Raw genomic sequence first — 20,616 nt, 5'->3', positions numbered from 1 at the left:
AGAATACTGGGGAATGTAAATGATGCTTCATAGGAAGACCTTAAGAATTCAAAGATTTTATCATTATCCTTTTAATATGTAATTTAAAACCAGTAAACTGCAGGATAACTAAAGTAGAACATACCAAACCTCATGCTCCTGTAAAAAAGGAATTTAAATGCTATTTATAAACAAAGTAGCTCTAGAAAGGCTCAAGAACTCAATCTGACCTGGAGAAACTGATCACTGGGTAACAGTGCTGGCAGATCTTTCTGGAGACCTAAGTGTGATTCCCAGTACCCACCTCAGATGGCTCACAACTGCCTATAACTCCAGCTCCTCTGGTCTCTGCAGGCACCTGCAGTGACCTGCATATGACTCTCCCAGCCTTCACTTCCTACATACACATAGCTAAGTAATGAACTGAATTCTTTTAAGAGTTTACTTAAGGACACTGTAGGAACTGTAGAGATAGATGGTAGCTCAGTGGGTAAGCACTCTTGCAGAGAATCCAGGTTCATTTCCCATTACCCACAAGGCAGTTCACAACTGCTTATAATTCCAGTTCCAAGGGCCTGACACCCTCTTCCATCCTCTGCAGGCTCAGGCAAGCAGATGGTGCACATGATGCACATGCACACACTGAGGCATACACAAACATAAATTAAAAAGAGGTTTTTAAGTGCACTACAACCCAGAGGAACAGAAAAGAGGGAATAATTGGTTGGAGAGGATTTCTGAACATATTACCAGTCCTAAGATCACAGAAGTATAGAGCTGATCATGGTCAGCCATATAGCATATTTAACCATGGTCTCCAGTACGCTACTCTGTGGAGCACCCTGGCAGCCGATTAGGAACCTTCATCACTATAGGCAAAGCTATACACTCCCTGCTGTTTTGTCTACAGTGCATGCACCAGTCGTTTCTAGCAACATATGCAGGAAAGACCCCTGTAATTTTTGCTACTCAGTCACCAGCAACCATTGCCATCCCAGAACAAGGACAGTTGCTCCCAACTACATATGCTGTGATGACACACCATGACCACAGCAACTCTTATAAAGAAAAACATCTTATAGAGGCTCGGTTACAGTTTGGAGGTTTAGTCTATTATCATCACTGCAGGAAGCATGGCACCACACAGGCAGACATGGTGCTGGAGAGGTAGCTGAGAGTTCCACATCTGCACTGTGCTTCTGAAACCCCAAAGGCCAGCTCCATAGACATGCTTCCTCCACGAAGGCCACACCTACTCCAACAAGGTCACACCCATTCTAGCAAAGCTACACCTACTTCAACAAGGCCACAGGTCCTAATCCTTTCAAATAATGCCATTTTCTATGAGCCTGTGGGGTCATGTTCATTTATACTACCACAAGAACCAATCTCAGAGCTGCAGTTGTACCACAAACTCCAGGAAGGTCCCTAAGTTAAACTGTAAAGTGCCTTTACCTAACACTTTATAATCCAATGATCAAAATGGTCGGATGAATGATATATTCCAAGTGCTAAAAGAAAAAAACCCAACCAAACAAGAATAGATTATTATATAAGGATAAAGGGTCAATTCATCATTAGAATAAAACTATAAAAGCCCATGGACCCACCACTAGAATAACTATATCTATAAAGAAGTATTGACAGGCTTTTAAAAGAGAAAACAGAAAATGAAAAAAAATAGAAAAAGATGTCAATGCTTCATTTTTAATAATAACATAAAAATTTAATAAGTTAATAACATGACCCAAAAGAAATATCCAAAATCTGCTATCCAACTGCAACAGAGTATATACTCATCTCACACAATAAAATATCTACAGCATAGAACATCTATTAGAACAAAGAACAACTCTTAGTAAATGTAAGTATGTATTCTGATCACAGTGGAATAAGAGTAGAACTGAAAGTAAAGGAAACCTGGGAAGGTCACAAACAAGAGAAAAGCAAAGGACATAGTCCTGGACAACCAAAGTGAGTCAACGAAGAAATCAAAGAAAAAATTAAAACACCGATCCCTAACATTAAAACTAAAGGAAAAAAGCAAAGCAGAATAAAGATGGAAGCTTACTAATTAATTAATGTACACACAGAAAATTGATGCACATACAGAAAATAACCATATAGTAAATCAAAAATGAAGGGAGAAACATAATTTATATTTCATACAACCAAAGGATGACAAGTACCTACTGTGAAGTTATCTATCATCAAATTTGATAACCTAGAAAAAAATTAGATAAATATTTATTGCATTTAGCCTGCCAAAACTGAGTCATGGAGAAATATGGAATATGAATAGTTAAATACAGAGAAATTAAATTAGCAATCAAAATTCCCACAAGTCCAAGAAAAGAGCTTTATCTGTAACAACAATTTAGGAATAGTTGATATTGATCTTTCTCAAACTCTTCCAAAAATAAGAATAGTTCCAAACGTATTTAACCTTGCCCTGAAAACAAAACCAGGCAAAAAAAAAACTACACACACACACACACACACTACAGGGAAATATCCCTGATGAACACATATACAAAAGCTATCAACCAAATCTTAGTTAGGTTCAATAGCATGCTATAAGGATTACATACATATGATATTTACTCTTAGGATAAGATAGTGGAACATATGTAGATCAATACATATGATACACCATATTAAAGAATGAAGGAGCATCCCAACACATAAAAAAGTACTCTACAAACAGATTTTTCATTATTAAAAAAATATGCAAAGAAAAAAAAGAATGTAAGAAGGTTCTTCTGCATGAGCAGTTCTCAACCTATAGGTAGAGAACCCTTTAAGGGTAGAAAAATCATTTCACAGGGTTGCCCAAGACCATCCGAAGACACAGATATTTACTTTATGATTTACAACAGTAGCAAAAGTACAGCAAAATTACAAAATAAGAAGTAGCAAAGGAAAAAAATTATGGTTGTGGGTCACATGAGGAAGTAGATTAGCAGGTCACAACAGTAGGAAAATTGGAAACCACTGTTATACATTATAAAGTCTATATAACACTATCATAGCTAACAAATAAACAGAAAATATACAAAAAGTTTTCCTGTGAGATCTAGAATAATATAAAGAAGCATGCTTGCTACTTCTATTCAATAGACTACTGATGTCCATAGCCAGAGCATTTAGGCAGGAAAAGAAATAAGTACATTCAAATAAAAAAGAAGTAAGTGGAATATTCTATTTGCAGATGGCATATGCTTACATAGAGAAAACCCCAGTCTCCAAAAAAAAAAAAAAAAAAACCTTCAAGAATAAATGAATCAATCAAGTTTCAGCAATCTCATTTATAATATTACTGTAATGGAAAATCTTCACTGGGTAAACTTAATGGGAGCTAGAATTAACTAGAGACTCTGGCCAGGTCTATGAGTGAGTTTCTAGAAAGGATAAGGGGAGGGGGAAGACAGCTTCCAAGGGGGCCTAGATATAAAAGGTCCAAGGAAAAGGTAGCACTGCCTGCCTCTTCTTCCTGATGATGAGTAGCACACCTACTCCTGCTGCATGCTCTACAAAGACTCAGCTTACTCAGCCTTCCCTCAGGAGCTGAAGACCAGCAACTCCCAGGAATGCCTTAACCTTAAGTGTCAATTGGCACATCAGAGGCATTCTCATGGACTTGCTACCAGGTTCTCAGTATGAACACAGCCATTAATCATAGAAGGATATCTAGAAGAGTTCCCTTTATGTTACATTCTATCTGCTCTGCTCTGCAAACCTGTGGAGTACAAGTACTAAAAAGAACATAAACACTTAGGAATAAGCTTGACCAAGAAGATGAAGCAGAAAACCAGAACACTGATAAACAAACTGAAGAAATACAAAAGCTGATCACATGATCATGGGACCAGAAGAATGGTTATTTTTTAAATGTGCACACTACCCAAAGCTAGCTACAATGTCAATATTGACCTTGCCAGAGGGGCAGTGGGATTTTTAAATTTAAAAATAAAAAGTAATCAAAAAGGTTCATACACACACACACACACACAAAAAAAAAATTCTTGGGCAAGAAAAACAAAGAGGCCACACTTCCTGTTTGTTAATTCAGTCACAAAGCTGCAGTAATCAAAATAGTACATTACTGACATAAGCACAGACCCATAGACCAGTAGAATACAAGAGTGAACACGGAAGTAAATCCATCCATAAACAAACCTTCAATTCATTTTTAACAAAGATTACACACTGCAAAGAGGATTAACTCTTAAATTATGATGGACAGATTGTACATTCCAATAATTAAGAATAAAATGTGACTTGGTGAGACCAGTCTTTGTGAAAGTACTTGTGCAGGCCTGAAGAATAGCTAACCTGGTGGCAGAAAGGCAACAACTCGACTCTCCATGCCCACCCATATCATACGTACTTTTAATAAATTAAAGTTCTTTCAAAATAAAATTGGTCCTTGATCTCACACACATAATAATTAACTTAAAATGAGGGCGTGAGAGAAGGCTGAGTGGTTAGGAGCACTTACTGCTGTTGTACAGAACCAAGGCTTCATTCTCAGCCCACACTTGTTATTTCATAACTATCTGTAACTCCAGTTCCAGGGGTTCCAACACCCTCTTCTGGTCTCCATGGACACCAGGAATACATGTGATACATACATGTGTGCATACAGACATGTAGGCAAACACTAATACATAAAATAAAAATGAGTATTTTTAAAAATTTAACTCAAGATGGATTAAAGTAAACGTAAGACATAAAATTATCAGAGAAAATAAAAAAATTACTTGATATTAACACTGGCCATGATTTTGTTTCTGGTTTAATATTTAATTTCAAATTACATACCTAGAAACATGGGTTCTTTCAAAAGAATGTCTCAGAAGTCACTTAAAACAACAAAGAGTTGATCTACATTGACGGGCTGTCTTCTCTATCAGTTTAGGCATTGCCTCGGTTCTAAAATTACTTTGTACAAAAGGATGACAATGGATGCCAGACTATGGCAGTTGAGCTCCCAGTCATAATCCTTATCAATTGTTGTAGCCATCACCTCTAGATTTCAAACAGAGAGGCAGGCATACTAATCCAACACTTAGAGGCTGAGGCAGGAGGAGAGTTACAAGTTTAATACAAAGATCTTCTCTCAAACTAAAACAAGATTCAAATAAGAAAATCAAATAAGAAAATAATCATAAATAATATATAGAGTATAAAAAATAAATGACAGTATGTTTATTCTAATTAAGGTTCCTCTAAAGCAATGGTTCTCAACCTTCCTAATGCTGTGATCCTTTAATATAGTTCCTCATGCTGTGGTGACCCCTGACCATAAAATAATTTTCATTAATACTTCATAAATGTAATTCTGCTACTGATATGAATCAAAATGTAAATCTCTGCATTTTCCAATTGTCTTAGGTGACTGCGTGAAATAGTCATTCAACACCCAAAGGGATCATGACCCACATGTTGAGAACCACTGCTCTAGAACAGGATCAGAATAAGTAGAATGAACATATAATACAAAGGAGATTTATTAGATTGAACCATAAAATATGGGTTGGGTAGCCCCACAAAGGCTATCTGCATATGGGAGAGGCTGGCAGCTGTTCACCAAACTAGACTGTCTCAGTAGTCACAGTTTAGCACTGAAGACCTGGGGGATTCCAGGGGAACATGTCTTCAGTCTACACTGGAAGGTCAAAGACAGTAGATTTCACTATCATCCAAGGATGGAAGCAGCACCATCCAGAGCATATGAATAGGTGCACTAGCCAGCAAGGAACAAAAATAGGTAAGCAAAGGCAGCACTAATTTCTCTCTCAGCACACTTACATGTAAATTGCCAAAGGCGGGTGCTGCTTACTCTGGAGGAAGGTTTCCCTTGCCTCAGTTAAATCCTTCCAGGAAATATTCTTACAGACCCATACATGGGAGTATCTTAGTTGATTCCAGATCCAACCAAGCTGAAAACCAAGATTAAGCCATCACAGTTGTATATGATACCTATTCAACAACTACCTTTAAAAATACAAAATATCAAGTTAAAAAGCCACATACTAAGCTAATTGTTGTGTAGTATTCCCCCAATACATGACAGGACCATCAGCCATCAAGAAGTGGAGTTGCTGAGGTAATCAGGAACATACCTTGGCCTGTCGTCATAGCAAAAGAATAAAGATAACACATTGATGGCTAGGCCTATGGTAATGGCTCCTGGCATTCCTTCACAGGATGAGGGAACAGGTCACAAGACCTTCCCTCACCAGAGACTCCAGACACCACCAACTCCTGCCCCAGCTTCACATGGTCTTTGATAGGTGCTAGAAGAAAAGCTGGCTGGGGTGAGGACTCTTTGGTGATACATGGGCAACAAGGGTTTAGTCAAAGGACACAAATTATTTATTAGACAGACTGCAGACCTAATAAAAATGTCACTATCTAAATTGTGTTTTGCAGCAATCATTTATTTTAGAAGAGGAAAAAAACCTCAAATACCTATGTTCTAGTTTCCTTTCTGTGATAAACACCATGCACAAAAGCAACTTAAGAAAGAAAAGGGTTTCTTTCACTTCCAGGTCAGAGAAAGCAAGGTATGAATTCAATCAAGAACTGAAGCAGAACTATGAAGGAATGATACTGACTGGCTCATGCTCGGCTACCTTTCTCCTCAACTCAGATCCACCTACCTAAGTATGGTACCACCCATAGTGGGCTGGGGACTAGACCCTCCCAGATCGATAATCAGTAAAGATAATCTCTCACAAACATGGCCATAGGCCAATCTGATCTTGGCAATTCCTCCACTGAAGTTAATTATTCCCAGAAAACTCTCAGTTCTGTCAAGTTAAGAATAACTAACTAGTACAACCTACAACCAATAAGAAATTCTACTTTCTAAGAACATGTAAGAAAAGCATAACACATATATTTGCTGTTTGTATATTATTGTTATGAAAATCAAAAGTTGGTTTTCAATGCTATAATGAACTTCTATTTAAAACAGACTTTTAAGACTATTGTATGTCTCTCTAGAAATCAAAAAATCATAATAATATGAATACCCTTCCCATAATGTTTATCAAACACCATTGCAAATTTTCCATTTCTATAAATGCCTTCCCTCTGACAGCATTAACGGCTAAATGTAGACATTTCTTCCTCTAACTAAGCAGTGATATTCAGTTAATAATTGTCAAGACTGTTTACTATATGGCCGTGTAATACTTATCCCAACACCAAAAGTTGTTCTCTTTGCAACATTTGGTATCTCCTAGGCACTTAAGCAAACAGCTATACAGTTCCTCCAAATCTCCTTTAAGTTAATCTCAAATTTTCTACTGGCAACTTCTAGTCTGAATTTTACAATGTTCCCCCATTTATTTTCTTACTTTGTTTCAAAGTGAAGGTGCAAAACAGACTAGTTTTGAAAAAGAAATCAGTATGATGTTTACAGCTGAGACAGTCAGAGCCAAGATGAAGGAGTAAGAAGTCAAGGACAAAGAAGAATTACCAGGTTTGAGTGGTACTGCAAAGGAAAAAGGGACTGAACTTGGGAATTGATTTTCTGTTAGAAAAGAGGCTAAAAGGTATCAAAGATTACCCTCAAGATGTGACATTCAGAGGGAAGGAAGAAAATGGCCTGTCTGTGGCAGTGAGAGAGTTAGGAAGGAAAATAACTCCAAAAGGACCCAGTAAGCTCGACACACCACATACTAGGTTTGAAGGGCTCCACAGGACATGAATGAGAAATGCCAAAGGCAATGGGGATAGAAAGTTGTAAGGAAACGTCCACAGCAGAAGGCATAACATGGATCTCAAACCTAATGCACATAGAGTAAAACAAATGCAAGTCACTACTCCAAGAGATTTTTTTTTAATCTTTCAGATGTGAAAAAATAACAAAAGTTTGAAAGTATGTTATATCCAGAATGTAGCACAAATAGGAACCTTCTTGTGTTGCTGGTAGAAGTTGTATGTAGGGTCTGGTGTGTGTGTGTGTGTGTGTGTGTGTGTGTGTGTGTGTGTGTGTGTGAAAGAGAGAGAGAGAGAGAGAGAGAGAGAGAGAGAGAGAGAGAGAGAGAGAGCAGTATTGAATATTATATCTAGGACCCTGTACATGCAAACAATCCTTCTACCACTGAGCCACATCCTCAGCCAGTATAACTCATAATTACAACTGTCTGTAGCTTTTGGTCTAAGTGCTTAGGTCATGTACTGCTGAATCAAAAATCATCTAAGATTTAACAGTTTAAAACAACAAACAAGTGATGAACTCTGGACCTGAGAGTGTTAAAAGTTCCTCAAGAGTCTGGGGCGATGGCTCAGTGGTTATGAGGACTGGCTGCTCTTTCAGAGGACCCAGGTTCAATTCCCAGCAGCTGCCAGGTCTGCATACCGGGTGCCATCCATGGGGACCCACTAGGCACTGGCCTGGCTGGAGAGGCCAATGAGTTAAAGCTCTCCAAGGGGATGCCAAAGTAAGGTGGGCTGCTGGGCCTCTTCCAAGTCTGCAGCCGCCCCAGAGTTGGTGGCAGGTGGCGAGCTGCAGCAGGCAGCTATGGGCCCAGGTCCGGGCCACTGGGCAGAAAGTGGCTGCGGTCAGGCTTGTGCACCCTGGTTGGGCCTGGTTGAGGTCCAGCAATGAAAGCTTAGGGAAAGAAAATTCTTCCCTGGAGTACTACAGCTGAATAAGACAGGCACTCTTAGAAGATCTTTGGTGACTCATGCACTTTATTCCTTGTGGGTAGGACATTATAAACATTTGGGAGGGGGTTGGGTTCTCGATGCAGATGCTTTTTATTGGTTAGTCTGAGATGTTAAGGACACCTCATCAGCACCTGAACTTCAGGTCTGACTCCTATGTGACTGATTGCCACAATCCTCTCAATGGGGTGTCATGGTCAAGTGTTCCAGGACAGGAGTCTGGTCGAGAGTAGATTTAAACTCCCACTGTTCTCAATCATGAAGATTGCCGGAGTTCCTGAACCTGCTTGACCTTACCAGGTTTTCTGTCTGTAACCACAGTCCACTGCCCCATAAGCACCCACGTGGTAGCTTACAACTGTCTGTAACTCCAATGCCAGGGGATCTCATACCCTTACACAGATATATATGCAGGCAAAACATTGATGCACAGAAAATAAAAATAAATACATTATTTTTTTAAATGAAAGGACCTCCAATTCACTTCCCAGTGAAATTGGTGAACATACAACATAAAATAGTCCTGGGGCAAACAAGTAAGAAAATACATCTATTTAAGAAAATTAAATACAAAATAAAAGAGACTGTGTAATATATGCATCAAGACAGTACCATTCCTTGTCATTCCAGCTCAGCAGCATGGGAAACATACCTTAGCTGCAAGCCAAGAACATCTCCCTCTTCTTCCCAGGAGGAAGTGTCCATATTTCTCATGTTGTTCCAGGGAACTCATACTTATGCCAAGTCCAGCCGTGGCACAGTAGAGATGTAAGGACTCCACTCTTTGCCCATCCCTATTTCATGGCACAGTGCCTCTGCTTTGGGTTAACATGGAGACTCAAGAAGAAAAGGAAGAAGATGAGAAGGAGGAAGGGAAGGGAGCAAAGGAGGAGATGGTGAAGCCAGAAAGACGGAGTAGGTATCAGAAGGAGTTAGAGGAGTGGGGGATGGACATGATCTTACTACACTGCAATCATGTGTGAAATTATAGACAAACAAAAAATATTTTAAGAAACAAAGACAGTGCTAAAAAACAAAAGATGTTTAAAAGTTATAATCAGAAAGAGTAAAACGTTACTCTATTAAAGATCACTTTCAATGGAAAAAAATCAACTATGTCATTTTAGAAGGAAAAATTTTGTTTATAAAGTTGAAAAATTCAAACAAAATTCAGTGTATTAGTTCAGCTGAGGTGCTACGTAGAGAAAAGCGACAGACCAGGCTGACTAACAGTGGACCACATGAGGGAATGTCCTCAACGGTCTTAGCTACTGTTGAAAGCTTCCTGTTGTGGAGTTTAGTTACTAAGGAGAATATTGAAAGTGCTTCTTTGTCCTAATTGATGCATTAGGTCATATAGCCATTTCAACTGTACATGTCTCTTTCAAGATGTATCTGATTTTAAGCATATATCACAAAAATTGCTGTTATAGGCCCCAGTACAGTCTGGTAACATTCGTAGCTATTGAGTTGATGAACCATCATGGGATACGCTGAGAGGTTTCCACTCAAAGACATGTAGATATATCTCTTGGGATTAGATCATCTACAATATTAGGGTTAAAGAGTTGGTCACTTCTGTTAGGCTTCCCTGGTTCCTTAGTAAATGGAGGTGTCTCGGCAGAGGACTAGGCATGCCTTCACAAATAGAACCTCAGCTCATTTTTCTATGTCTTTTGCAGGAAATACTTAACTAAAGGATAGTGTTACTTCTAGTCAAGGTAATTTAGGAACCAATTCTCTCTGTACCTCATTTTTTATTAGAATCAGGCAATGTTAAAATACAATGTGATGCCACGAAGTTTTATTAATGATTGAGGCAATACCTGAGGGGAGAGTCAGGCAGAATAGCAGGGGTAATTTCCCATGATAATCTTCAATGAAGAGAAGAGGGGGAACAGACAGGAAGAGAGAAAATGGAGAAGTTTTGTCTGATACATACAAAAGGATTTCTCCTGAAGATGGAAGAACAGAGCATATGTTCTCATGGTGTCTCTTTCCGGAATCCCTTCTAAAAACAGAGAGAATGTCTTTATTCTAAGCATAGATGGACAGTGCAATAACACTTTTGTTTCTTTAGACTTAGGGCTGAGTTCTTTCATAACATATGTCATCTTTCCAGCTATGGTACCCCTGGGTAGAAGCAGTGGCTTTTGGCATCCTCCTGTTGATCTCCTTCCAGTTTTCGTCTTGTGAAAGATGCTGCTGACTAAGGTGGAGGTCATTGTCTGAATGTCGAGTTAAATAGGCCATGGGAGCTACATGCATAGTTAGAAGTCATGTCTTACTATAATCTTTGCAGGTCAAGAAGTGTCTTCACCTGAGGGAAATACAAGTGTCCTCAGACTTTGGGTAGGAAATGGGGTGGGACAATCCATAGATGTTTCTTAAGTATGATATAATTCAGAGGAGTTTATATTGTGGAAAGCCCAGGGGGGACTCTGAACCCTAGAGTTTAGAAGAAAAAGGACTAGAAAGTAGTGAGGAGAATTTTGAATAGTGAGATAGAAAAGAATGTTTTTCTTTCTCACTTCCTGGCCAGCTTGCCAAATATGCTACCAGTGGTCATGGTCAGAGTTGAGCACTTCTAGATTGCTGACCTGTTACTGAAAATATTGAAAATCCAGAGCTCACTCCTGGTTCTTGCAATGTCCTTGGCAGTCTACTTTAAACCTGAATGTAGTGTGCATACACACATACCCCTTACCAAGCAATGCATCTAACAATGCCAGAAGCCCCTCAAACTTCTCCCTGCATCTGGCTACATGTGCTCCCATCTCTGAACAATAACACAACAAAAACAGAACTTCAACCAATACATCTAATAATAATCAAACTCAGACAATCTCTTCTCAAGGGAATTCCCAATGAATCAAATACAAACAGACAGACCAATGAGACCTAAACTGGTTGTGGATGCATGTTAGGCAAACTGTGTTGTTCAAGTGAACTTTTAGTCACAGTCCCTTATTTACCATCTTATGCCTGTGCATAGTTGGGTGTGCATATGATGGAAATGAGAGGCATATGGGAAGGGACAGACACAGTGGGAAAAATGAATGTATGACTTAATATGTCATCTAAAAATTAAAAAACAACTCCCTTCACTATGTTCTTCTAAATTCCACTGGAATTCCAAGAGTATTCTTCCTTGTGGGGCCTTCTGTTGGTCTTGGCAGCATAAATTATACTCTATAAATTATACTATCACTTAGCTACAAATAAAATTATCTTGTTTGTTTTGCAATCTGTGTGAACACTTAATTCTTTCAATAAGTGACCAAGAAACTGGTAACATCCAACCTAGACCCCAACCACATTCAGTAATAATACTTCATAAACACACACACACACTCACACACAAAGAATGACAACTATAAATTCCAGGGCAGCGGTCAACACAGTCTAAGCAAAACTAAGCTTAGATATTGTCATTCCTAAGCAGAGCATAATTTGTGTAATTAATGGTAGTTAATTAATTAGGGTCAAATAATAGATTAACTTTCTGTATTCTGTTTGCCTTTAATATTTAGAACATTCCTTTCTGAAAGGTTCCGGTTGAGAGAGTTTGCACTTGTAAATGAATGGAAATATGCTCCTTAACTCTCTAGAAAATATTTACATAGTCAGAACATTAGAAACTGCACCAACAGGTTTCCAATTTTTAAAATCAACTCAAAATTTAAGAATTTCATAACCAGATCTATGAACTGCAACATCAGAATTATCTGGAAAGTTTATTTTTAGAAAGATTCTCAGATCCCACCCTAGAGATTTAGTGCAGTGTGTGTCTATGTGTGTGTGTCTATAAGAATAGCAGTTTAAACATTCTTTTCAAGTATATGTTGAGTGATATTTGTCTTAGTTGTTGTCTTAGTATTTCCATTGCTGTGAAGAGACATCATGACCACAGTATTTAATTGGGGCTGGTTTACTTATCCATCATGGCATCATAGGAAGCATGGCAGTGTCCAGGCAGACATGTTGCTGGTGATAGAGCTGAGAGTTCTACATCCTGATCCACAGGTGACAGAAGGAGCCTGTGTGCCACACTGGGTGTAGCTTGAGTATATATGACCTCAAAGTCCGCCCCCACAGTGACACACTTTCTTCACCTCCTAATAGTGTCACTCCCTATGGTGAAGCATTCAAACACATGAATCTATGGAGGCCAAACCTATTCAAACCACCACAGTTGTTATATTATCCAAGATTCTCTAGAGAAACATAAATGAGAGAATATATGCATATTAAATGAGAATTTATTAGACTGGTTTACACAATATGGCTGGAGTTGTCCAATACCATCTGTATCATACCATAAAAGCTGAGAAACCAATAGTTTCTCATTCCACGAGGCTAGATCCTCAGCAGTCCCGATATGATATTAAAGGCATGGAGGATTCCTAGAAAGTTTCTGATCTTCAGTCCATGTTTGAAACCCAAAAAGCAAAGTAATCAGCAGTAGCAGCAACAAGGTCCATGAATGTGCCTACAAGAGTGACAAAAGCAAATCTCTTCTTCCTTCATGGCCTTTGATCTGGGATTTCACCAAACGATGCCACCCACATTTAGAGTGGGACATCCCACTGGAAGTTATATGACCCAGAAATACCCCAATGAATGCCTAGTTCCAGACCTAGCCAAGTTGACAATCCAGACTAGCCATCGTGAGACAAGTCTCTGGGCAAGATCTTAAGGATATTTCCAATATAAATTAAGTCAGTAGAGAAAATCTTCTCCCAGACTACACAGTACCTCCTATATATAAAGAGGTCCACGAAAACTGCTGCTTTTGTCTGCTCATCTTTACTCCTTGCTGACCAGTGCATCTACTCTGTTGCTGCTATTGCTCCTGCAATTTCACAGTGATCTGGAAGGCTAGCTTCTTTGGCCTTCTGAGGGCCTTCAGCTGCACCCTGCAACGCTGACACATTCAGCTTCATTGACTGAGCTGCTACCAGGTTCTCAGGCTTTCTACTGTGTACACATTGTTGGATTACCCTGCTGATATTGTGTAAACCAGTCTAATAAATCCTGTAAAATACATATTCATTTTATTAGGCCTGTTCTTCTAGAGAACTCTTATTAATTATACACAAATTATATACACCACATTTTGAAAATCATAGCTATAAAGCAATATTCTCCAAAAATCTTATTATACATCTTAACAACCAAATCCTTTTGGGTTTGAGTATACACCTCCAATATGTATTTATTTATTTATAATATATATTGTTATATATAGTATATATACACTTTTGTACAAATACAAATATTATATTAAAAGTATAAAATGGAAATTATAAAAGATGAGAAAATAGCCTAGTGATATTTCACTATTTACTTCTGCTCAACCAAAACATCAAGTAAAACTTGCTTTTTAAGTTAGGAAAAGTATTAAGGAAAAAAAATGAGGAATAAGATCACAGAAATATCACTTTCAAGAAGACTTATACTGCCTCACGTTAAAAACAGAAATGGGAAACATTTAATCTCAGTATACTGAAGAAGCAACCTGGGAGCTTCAACAAAAGACATAATTCTGATCATCAAAAGGGAAGTGTGGGTGGTAAACAGGGCATACAAGCCACATGAGGAAGAGCCAATTATATTTTAGGGGTCTACAATAATCAAGGATGGTAAAATTAGGCATAGACGCACATGTATCACAGATCTTAACATGAAAAATAACATATAATATTAGAATGATGCCAGAGCTAGAGACTCCAAACAAGAACACAGCTGAAGTCATAGAAAAGGATGCACAGGTTAAAGGAGCTTGACTCCAGCAAAGAAACAAGGGAATGAAAAGATATCCATCCATATGTTTAGCTTCCCATTTAGGAAACATAATGAAATCTGTTTAATAGGAAAGCAAGTGTGTTAATCACTGTGATAAATGTCCGGGGACTACTGCATACTAAATGTGTGGTGAGGAGTACCAGCACCATGCCGGTGTTTCTAATGACCACGGAGAGGCACCATAATCTACAGTTAAATGACTGAACATCCCTGTAGGGCCATACTGAAGAATAAATGAAAACTTTAAACTTATTCCTCAACTTCCTCTACTCTGCCAAAGTCATCTCAGGTTTTCAAGTACACACCGAAGTTACGGAATGAGGAAAACTGAGTCAGCGTTTTTCAGTTTTCTTTCAAGGCAGCTTGTCACCCAAAAATATGGCATCCCCTATACACTCTCTGTAGCAGTGTCTAAGCCATAGATTTCTCTTACCAACTAAGTACTCATATGTCAGAATATGAGTAAAACCCCAGCACTTGGGAGGAAAAGGCAGACGAACTGGGATTATAGGCTCATCCACAGCTACACAGCAAGGGCAAGGTCAGTGTGGGTTACATGAGACCTCTGTTACATACTCTGCGTGTGCGTGTGCATGTGCGTGTGCGTGTGCGTGTGCGTGTGCGTGTGCGTGTGCGTGTGCGTGTGCGTGTGTGTTCGAGAAAGAGGCTCCATATGTACTTGGGGAATCTGGCATTTCTTTTTATAAATCTAGTAATTACAATCATGTGATTATGCTTGACAGTCACTTGGAAATCAAATTAATCTTTTGGCAACATTGATAGTTTTAAACTTTATACTGAAGATAAACAAATCCAACAAACCCAACAAATCATGAAAAATAATAATAATTTAAAAGCTCACCTTTCCACAACCAAACTGACAGTTTGAGTGAGATCTGGATTTGTTGCCTGAAGACGTTTCCACAGAGACCATACAAATTCTTTGTCAGCCTTAAAGAAATAGAAAGCATTTTAAGTGCATTGTTTTGTATTCATAAGAGATGTTATGCTATGTTAAATCTAAATATGAAAAAATATTTTACCATTATGTCTACAATTATACCAATGAGTCCTTTTAAAATATAGCAGGAAGGGGCTGGGGCAACAGCAACATGGGTAAGAGTTCTTGATGCATTTTCTAGAGGACAGAGGCTCAATGCCCAGAACCCACATGCTGGCTTACAACCATCTGAAACTCCAGTCCCAGGACATCTTATGCCCACCGTTTGCTTCCTTGGACATTGTAGACATATGATACATGATACATGATGTGCATGCAGGCAAAGTACTCATACACACACAAAAAAATCGTTTTTAAAAAACTTTTAAAAGTGTGGTAGGAAAGCCTTAATTTAAAAATTCCTTACACTGATAGCCTACACTCTAATACTGATAGTGCTGCCACCCTACCCACGTTTTGTGGTGGAAATGCTGAAAATACAAAAATTAGTGTATATTTACTCTAAGAGAAAATTGCTCTTCATCTATTGTTCTGTCTTCCCTGGACTGCAAAACCCCACGAAAGAACTGACCACCCTTTCTGCCTCACTTCCCCATCTTATTTATTCTACAGTGTCTTCCAAGAAGATTTCCTTAACAGGGAAAAATACTCCTTGTGTAGAAGCTATAGACAGTTGATGGCTTCTGGGGGAGGAAAGTCAGTTTTCTTTAAGCAAGTAACCCTTGGAAGGTCAACAATGCCCCAGTGGACAGGCTCACATACAGGAGTCAGCATGGTTGGACTGAATGTGTTATTGAGAGCAAAAGACAGAGAAAAAGACAGACAGACAGACAGACAGACAGACAGACAATGTGAATATGAATGAGGCATGTTCTTGCTACAATATGTGTATGAAAGGCAAGGCAAGAACAATTTCTGGGAGTTGGGATCTGGAAATCAAGCAGCGCCCTTGCCCACTAAGTCATCTTGCCAGCTCTCCTAGTTTGCTTTCTATTGCTGTGGTAAAGACACCATAACCAAAAGCAACTTTGGGGAGTAAATTATTTATTTGGCTTGTATGTATGACCACAGTCCATCACTAAAGGTAAGCAAGGCAGGAATATAAGCAGGGCAGGAACCTGGAGGCTGGAACTGAAGCAGAAGTCACCTAGGTATGCTTGCTCAGCATGCTTTTCTATACAACCCAAGAACACCAGCCTGAGGATGGTCTTTGTCACAGTGGGTTGGGACCTCCCAGATCAGGCATTAAGGAAGAACTTTACTCTATTAGACATAGCTTCTAGCTATGTGAGGACCATAACTACAAAATGCATTCTCAAGTCTTCCTGGTTTTTATTTGTAACTAGACAAGGCTTCAACAAAGCTAAATAAATAGTACTTATAAAATACAATTCTCTGATCAAATATTCTGATTCCCAATATCATATACTTTCAATAGGTTTATCATTAAATTTGGTAATGAACATATATGTCTGTCACTTAAAAGCCCTAAATAATTTTCATCCAAAACTGATTTATAGTTAATAAATGTTGGTTGCTACCACATACACACGCATATATTGTAAATCTAACATCTTTTTGTTTCATCTGCTTGTCTACAAATGATGATGAATGTCCATATACACTTACACTCCTGCATTCTGTCACAAAAGGATTTAGACTTGAAAGATGTCATAGCAACAAAAAGGAAGATAGAAGTAATCTCTAAAGAAATGAAATACAGGATAAAAACATCATTAAAATTCCTTGAAAACACCTTAGAATAATGCTACAGTTAGAAGCTACTCCTCCCCTCTGTAAACACAATAGGAAGCTTTTCACTCCATTCAATCAGCCTTCCCTTCAGCTGACTGTTACGTGCAGTTGCCTTCCTAACCTGGGGCCACATGCAAAAAAATGGTTAACTAGATAATACAATCAGGTGCTCTTATGAAGAGAAACATTGGTTTTCCACCATGTGACTTTCCTGAGGTGCTCCAAGAATAGTACATGGAATCACCCAACTTCTTCAACGATAATAATCAAATAAGTTGCATATTAGAGAAGAGAACTAGCATAAATCAAACACTACTCACGGCAGTACCCTCAGTAGCAAAGCTCTTTTTTCAAAGCTGCATGTTTGACCCTTACAGGCCTTAAAGATTATTTGAATCTCAGTAACAGTTTTTAAAGATACTTATGAGAGTTTATCACATTCTGTTATGGTAAGTAACCTCTCCTCAACTGCATATACCTATACAAGTCTTTTATACCTGTATACGTGTTCCATGTAAGGAGAGATATAAAATGAATTTTTTTATTTTAGGTTGCAATTTCTAACAACATATTGATACTATATATTCTCAGGTGCTGTGATTTGTGGGTGAATAATAAGTAGAATTCACATGAAAAATCTAAAAGTTTAACTTTGTTATGCAACAACTAGGAGTTTAATTATTTTCCCTTAGTCTCTCTGAGAGCAGGAACCTGGTTTGGCTATAATCTTGGTGATGAGGGATGCTGCCAACCTCCTTTCTTGGAATCTATCACTGAAATGTCTCTGATCATCTACTAATATTATCAAATTCCGAGAACTGCCATTCAAACCTACTAAGGACCATTTCCATCTCTTACATCTGTCTCAAGCATTGCCGCCATTTCCTAGTCTGGGAATGGCCAAGATCCCAAAGGCCAATGCCATACTGGAAGTTGCATCTTTAAGGTTATGAACATGGGAGTACAGAGAAAGTACAGGAAATGTGGGCAGGGTCTGAGATGATTACTTTAACAAAGCCTTCAGCATGGGCGCACATCTTTAAATTCCCCAAGGGTGAGGTTTACAGTGGACAAGTGAGGTTTAGTTCATCTCTGTCCTGTGGACATCCTTTAGCTGTTTTGCCAGCAAGTAGAAAATGAGACACTGAAAGGGGAGTGGTCAGATAATTGCTCCCTGATCTGCTTAACCAAAGATATATCCAAGTTAAGCAAGATCCTCTTGTCTTTACAGCAAAGACCTATAAAATGGAGCGAGAGACCCCAACAGAGCATACTATAAGAGAGTTTCAGGGGTTCATTCATCTAAAGTGATAATGCTGCTCGCAGAGCTGTCTCCAGTGTTGGCAGTTCCTGACTAGTGTCTCTTAAATACGGCGAATTTTTTTTCTTAAAGACTTGTAATTAATTGAATCAATTCTCAACATTTTTTATTTCCTAACCCTATATATGGTTAGGGCCAAATCTAAGGAGATGATGGTAAGAAGGTAAAATCAATAAATAAATAAATAAATAAATAAATACTCCCCTGCACTGAAGGACAGGCAAACTCACAGTACCATACACACAAACTCTCAAACTAATGGGGGAAGTAATGTGAGTGTAACTGCTCTAACAACTGCTTTTCTGTGCCAAGCTCACATTAAAGTATTTTGCATTCGTGGTTTATGGGATCACTCTAAGTTAATAAATGAATACGGAGCATCCAAAGTGTGAAGTCCCCGGTCCCAGGGCTTTCTAAAAACTGTAATTGTGTTTGGAACTTAAGTTTAACGAGGTAAGAACATGGATAAGTGTGGGTTTGAAATTTTAAAACGGGCTTCTTCCATCAGTGGGTTTTATTTTTCTGACACGGTCCTGTTTATTTTCAATTCATGAATGAACTCCACTCGTGGGCACTGGGTACCACTAGACAGCACCAGGAACTTGGGCTTTGAGGAAGGAGACTCTGGAGAGCATCAATGAAATCGAAAGCCGGGTCTGCAACAGGACAGTGGGCAGAGGCAGGGAGTGGAGCCTGGAGGGCGAGTCCCGGGAGGGCTCACTAGGTGCCCCGGGCCGCGAGCATGAGCTCCTGCAGCAGTGATGGGCGCGCTGCCCCCGGCCTGGGAGGCGGGCGGGAAGGCCGGCGGCCAGTCCTGATACCTGACACTGGGCCAGCTCCTCCTTTAGGCTGCTCAGCTCTTCCTCCAGCAGCTGCGATCGCGTCGCCTTCGCCTCCACCGAGGGGAGGCCCTCCGGCCACCAGGACCCCGCGGACGCGCTGGCGACAGGAGCGAGAGCGGCCCCGGCCCGTCCCGACCCTCGCCGGCTCCCTGACCCTTCTTCGCCCCTCCAGAGTAAGTCGCTTTTATCCGCGACGACCTCCCTCGCGGCGCCCGCCAGACCTGAGGACTCGCTGTGCACAGCGTGCACCTCGGCTCTGCGCCCGACGCGCAGAGACCGGCGGCTGGACCGCCGCACCGGGGGCGGAGGCGGCGAGGAAGACGGCGAGCGCGCCGCCATGGCCGCGGCGCCTAACGGGTCAAGTTCCCGCTTGAAAACTCCACCTTCCCTTCCCCATCCTGAAGAGCCTGGCCTCACAGCCTACGCATGCGCGGAGCTTTTCCCGCCTCGTCCCGCGTCCCGGGCTCGCTGGTCCCAGCAGGCTTCCCACGGGCTCTGATCTGAGCTGAACTGCGCGTGCGCGCCGGGCGGGCAGAGGCTCGACCAGCAAGTGCTCTGCTGGCGCCTCCACTGTCCCGAGTCCGCTGTCCCACCCTCCTAAAGCCCTAGCTCCACTGAGGGCCTACTTTACATTCCTGCTCTTAAAGCCTTCCTGACAAGCCCCCTGCCCCCAGTGATCCTGAACTGTGAATTCCTCCTCCTCCAAGGCTTCTGCCAACTCGTTTTTCACGTTTCATTGACCGCCCTCAAGTGTTAGTTACCGTGCTAATCTCTCCAACGCTGTTGTAAGCTCCTTGCGGATCAGGGAATAGGTTTTAGAGTTAAGTGTTTTCTTCACACCCCTTGGCAACGCTGGCTTACGTGCAGCTGACATCTAACCGACTGAAGTCAAGGAGACACGGAAAGCCTTGTGCTGAGCTGGGACTATCGAGCAGGCTTCCCACTTGAATTATGATCCTTCCTACACACTTTGTCTTTTGTTTTGCAAGAGTCATGGTTTCCTTTGAGTCTTTATGTCAATTTCTTTATCCCTTGGCTGGATATCAGAGCAAGTTTGTCCTACAAGGCCCAACAGCTTGGTGTCCTTGGACCATCTAAAGTCAGCAACGGAATGTGATGAAAGAAACGAGACTGACTCACTTTTTAGTCTCTGGTCTTTTCTTACTTGCTTTGCTATAAGCTTCAAAAGTGCAATAACCTTTCTTTATCCTTAAGACACTACCTCGATAGTGCTAAATTTAGCGAACGAATGCATGCTCAGCTGA

General features: G+C 40.1%; 1 protein-coding gene across 2 annotated transcripts in view; it reads right to left on the bottom strand.

Moving 5' to 3' along the window:
• Positions 1–19,690, bottom strand: part of Cntln (centlein) — a 265,324-nt gene extending 245,634 nt beyond the window's left edge. For both annotated transcript variants that reach the window (XM_028753632.1, XM_028753633.1), the window contains exons 1-2: positions 19,331–19,690; positions 15,335–15,423 (exon numbers count right to left, since the gene is read on the bottom strand). In XM_028753632.1, coding sequence (XP_028609465.1) covers positions 15,335–15,423; positions 19,331–19,690 — 449 coding nt within the window. The remainder of the gene's footprint in view (positions 1–15,334; positions 15,424–19,330) is intronic.
• Positions 19,691–20,616: the final 926 nt, after the last annotated feature.

Source organism: Grammomys surdaster, unplaced genomic scaffold (genome assembly GCF_004785775.1).
Source record: "Grammomys surdaster isolate TR1022 unplaced genomic scaffold, NIH_TR_1.0 125951, whole genome shotgun sequence".
Lineage (NCBI taxonomy): Eukaryota > Metazoa > Chordata > Mammalia > Rodentia > Muridae > Grammomys > Grammomys surdaster.
This window is presented reverse-complemented; position numbering and strand designations above follow the sequence as displayed.